Raw genomic sequence first — 3,847 nt, forward strand, 5'->3', positions numbered from 1 at the left:
CGTCAAATTTAATATTTTCATGTAAATTTTGTATTTATTAGATATATTTTTATTATTATACATAAATTTTAATATAAATATTTAATCTAATATATTAAACTCGTTCCATATGTAGTAATTTATATTGGACACTCATAAAATAAAAATATATATTTTTCATTACTTTTTCAGCACATCATAAATAAAGGCAGTTGGGAGTTAATTAATTATAAAGACCACTTCTATTTTTTTTGACTAATTTGTAAAGTGTTCACATCCATGGAGCCCTTTTTAATCTGCCTGCTCTATGTCCTTGGCTGACAACTGCAACAACATGGGTCATTGGTCACAACACAAGCTCCATTTCTTGGCCTTTCTCATTCTTGCTTCTGCCATTGATGAAGCTCTTGGAGATGCTATGGTCAGTGGCTCTGTCTTCTGTGACCAATGCAAGGATGGCCAATTATCTCTCTTCGACTATCCCATTTCTGGTTAGATCCTTAGCCATTTTCTTCATTTTCTGTCTGGATATCACCCTTTTATTTTTATTTATTTTGTTAGTCGGTCCGATTAAGGTTTTAACTCAGACGACTACAGTATCATTAAGCTAAACTGTAGTATTAAAATTGTTGCAGGAATCAAAGTCACAATGACCTGCGAAGATAGTAATGGCCAAATCACAACGTCAAGAGAAGAGACCACAGACTGGTTTGGAAAATATGCAATGAGGTTCGATGGTGCCCCAGATTTGAGCAACTGTTATGCTCAGGTTTCAAGCAATGGTCAGGGTTCAAATGGGTGTGGTGCAGTAGCTGGTCCTGCACAAAAGCTCAGTCTAATGTTCAGGATGTTTGATATGGAAATTTACAATGTGGATTCTTTGCTTTCTCAGCCTGCTCAGCCTATGTCATTTTGTCCAAGGTCCAAAAAACCAGTGCCGGCACCTGTAAATCCTGTAAGGCCTCCGGTGCCTGTATCACCTGTGACGCCGCCGCCTCCACATTTCAAGCTCCCTCCGATGCCTAGATTGCCTCCACTTCCTCCTATGCCACCAGTGCCTTTCTTGGAACCATCAGCTTGTGCACACCAGTAAGCTGATTACCTTCCTTTTTTTTTATTATTAATTTTTAGCAGAAGCTTGAGCATACTGATCACAGAGGAGAAAGTTTAAGATAATTAAAGAACTAGGGGCCTATTTTGTTTTTTCAAATTTATTTTTATAACCTCACTTTAAATATTTCAAATTTATTTGAGTTAAGTCGGTAATTTAGGTTTTCGTATAGTATTAAGTAGTGAAATTAAATAATATCAGTTTTTTTTTAATTAGATATTGAGTTTATATTTTTAAAATATATATGAAAAGGAGTATATGGTATAAATTTAAATTAATTGAATAAGTGATTTCGGATCAAAAATTATATAGTAAATAAAAAAGTGCCATAAATCACACGTTAGAAATAAAAGCGTGGGAACAGGTACACATGCAAGCTTTAATTATATGTGAAAAATACGGAGCAAAGCATTACATAAAGAAAGAATAGTGTGGTTGTGAAATGTTACTAGGTAAGGTCTCACCGCACGTGATATGAAAACTGAATAATGTGAAAGCCTTGAGTTCATAACTGAATGAATCCATAAAAGCATTAAAGCAGACAAATAAATTAATGCCTAACATGAATTCAAAGTTTCATAAAGAAATACCTACTTCATATGAGTTGTGAACATCTTGAATTCGATCTTCACTAACTATTCCAATAAAAAATGGTTAAATTAATTTAGTCTATTTCCAATTTTTTTAGATTACTCTTGAAAAAATTGAAGATTAATTTAATCCAAAAGTCGGGAATTTACGGACTAAATTTCTTAATTTTTTAAATATAATTCAAAATAAAAGGCTTAATTGAAACATATAGATTTATTTAGATAAAAAGTAAAAATAAGTTAAACAGTGCATCTCAAATAAATACATATATAAATGTACTACTACATTTTTAAGATTTGGGTAACGGTATTTTAATGTCAGTTTGTAAAGTTATTATCATAATACTAATAAGAAAATAGTTTACCATCAGTTTAAAATTTTTTTAAAAAAATTAAATTTTTTACTATATATTGTAATATGTTTTAATAAAAATATTTATTATTATTTTTAATAATATTATAATTTTAGCCGTACTTTTTATTTATTGCGAAAATATAAAAAAACCATTATTTTATATTATAACAGTAGAGGCATATATAGTATTTTAAACCGATTTTTATAATATTAGTGCCACTGAATATTAACAATATATATCGCTTAAGACTTGGATAATGCAAGTAGATGTATACTCTTAATGAAAAATTTTCAAGCATCTATGTTAATGTGAATGGCAGGAATTGGACAAAGCCAGAGTACAAATGCTATTGGAGGGCACTGAATCCAGAGACGAAGGTAGGAGTTGTGTTTGGGTTGGTTGCAGCAAGAAGATATGGAGCTGATATGACATTATGGCAAGCTCTACAAGGCAGAGGAGATCCTTACAGGACTCTTCTGAGGGAAGCCACAACTGCACTCCTCAATTCTTACAATAGTCTTCAATTCTCTTACAATTCAATAAGTGTTGTTACACAAATGAACTTGTCCTTGATGGGCTCCCAAAGGAGTGTTCTCCTCACTGCTCTTAGGTTTATGAGAGCCAATTCTGGCTATGGCCATACTACTTGCAAATTCACCCCATGCAAGTAACTTAATTATATTTTATCATATCACCATGCCATTTATGTCTCCATTGGATATGAATTTTATTATCTCTATATATAGACTACAGATTTAGTATGAGCTTTGATTCTATCTCCTTGTTTGTTTAACAGTACAATTATTTTAAATTTGCCAATAGTTTTTTTTTTTTTTTTTTTTTTTTTTTTTTTTTTTTAACTTATTCACTGGTTATTTGTTAAAATAAACATATGATTCTAGTCAAACATGCACTTGTTAATAAGAATATAAGAGAGATAAAAGAGAATGAACACAAAAATTTAATAAAGTTCAACTGTAATTTCTACATTTATAAATGATATAATAATAAAAAGTTATATAATCTCTCAAATGCCTCAAATCCTAAACTGTTATTCTTATTTTATATTTGTTGCCATAAGAAGCCTATATATGAAAATTTTATAGTAGATATATTATTCTTAGTCATTTTATATTTGTTGCTATTTTAGAAATATTTTATGGATGGTAAACTTAATTAAATGTCATATTATATATTTATTGTTGTCCCAAGACACTATAAGAGGGGTGAATGAATCATTTTACCAAGTTTTCAGCCCTTATTCTAAACTTTAATAAAGAATTATGACTACTAATTCTGAGTGAAAAAGAATGATAGTTTAAAATAAATATTTCAAATATTTTCTTGAAAGATTAAGAAACCAGCTTATTATAGATAAATACGTACTAAGCAGATGCAGACAATGCAAAACAGAAATAAAATTAACAAGCTAATTTTACCATATTCTTATAAGTATTGATTTAACTTATAAATATATATATCTCAGAGAAATAATGAAAGTCTAAAAGTAAAGAGATTGGGGATAAGAAAATTAAATACAGAGAATGTATAGTGATTCGGCAAACACGGTTTACATCTACTCTCTCAAAGACTTTCCTTAAATCTTCACTCCACTAAACCTTTTTTATTGCGTAAGAGAACAACCTTACATATAACAACAAGCTTTCCAGATGCTTGTAAACCATTACAAGTTTGATACACCACTCAAATATCTACCTAAATTTCAATAAGTGCTTAAAATCTCTATCAAGTGAATATATACACTTAATCAACCTTATACAGGTTTTGATTCAGAAAGAAATACTCTCAAC

The 3,847-nt window shown here is 29.9% G+C and overlaps 1 protein-coding gene across 1 annotated transcript; it reads left to right on the top strand.

The window, feature by feature from the left end:
• The first annotated feature begins 246 nt into the window (after positions 1-246).
• On the top strand, positions 247-2,797 carry LOC110626050. The gene is made up of 3 exons (XM_021771785.2): positions 247-470; positions 615-1,068; positions 2,356-2,797. Exons 1-3 carry the CDS (start codon positions 287-289, stop codon positions 2,705-2,707), a joined length of 990 nt encoding a protein of 329 aa, XP_021627477.1. The 5' UTR covers positions 247-286; the 3' UTR covers positions 2,708-2,797.
• Positions 2,798-3,847: the final 1,050 nt, after the last annotated feature.

This window comes from Manihot esculenta, chromosome 11 (assembly GCF_001659605.2).
Source record: "Manihot esculenta cultivar AM560-2 chromosome 11, M.esculenta_v8, whole genome shotgun sequence".
NCBI classification, from domain to species: domain Eukaryota; kingdom Viridiplantae; phylum Streptophyta; class Magnoliopsida; order Malpighiales; family Euphorbiaceae; genus Manihot; species Manihot esculenta.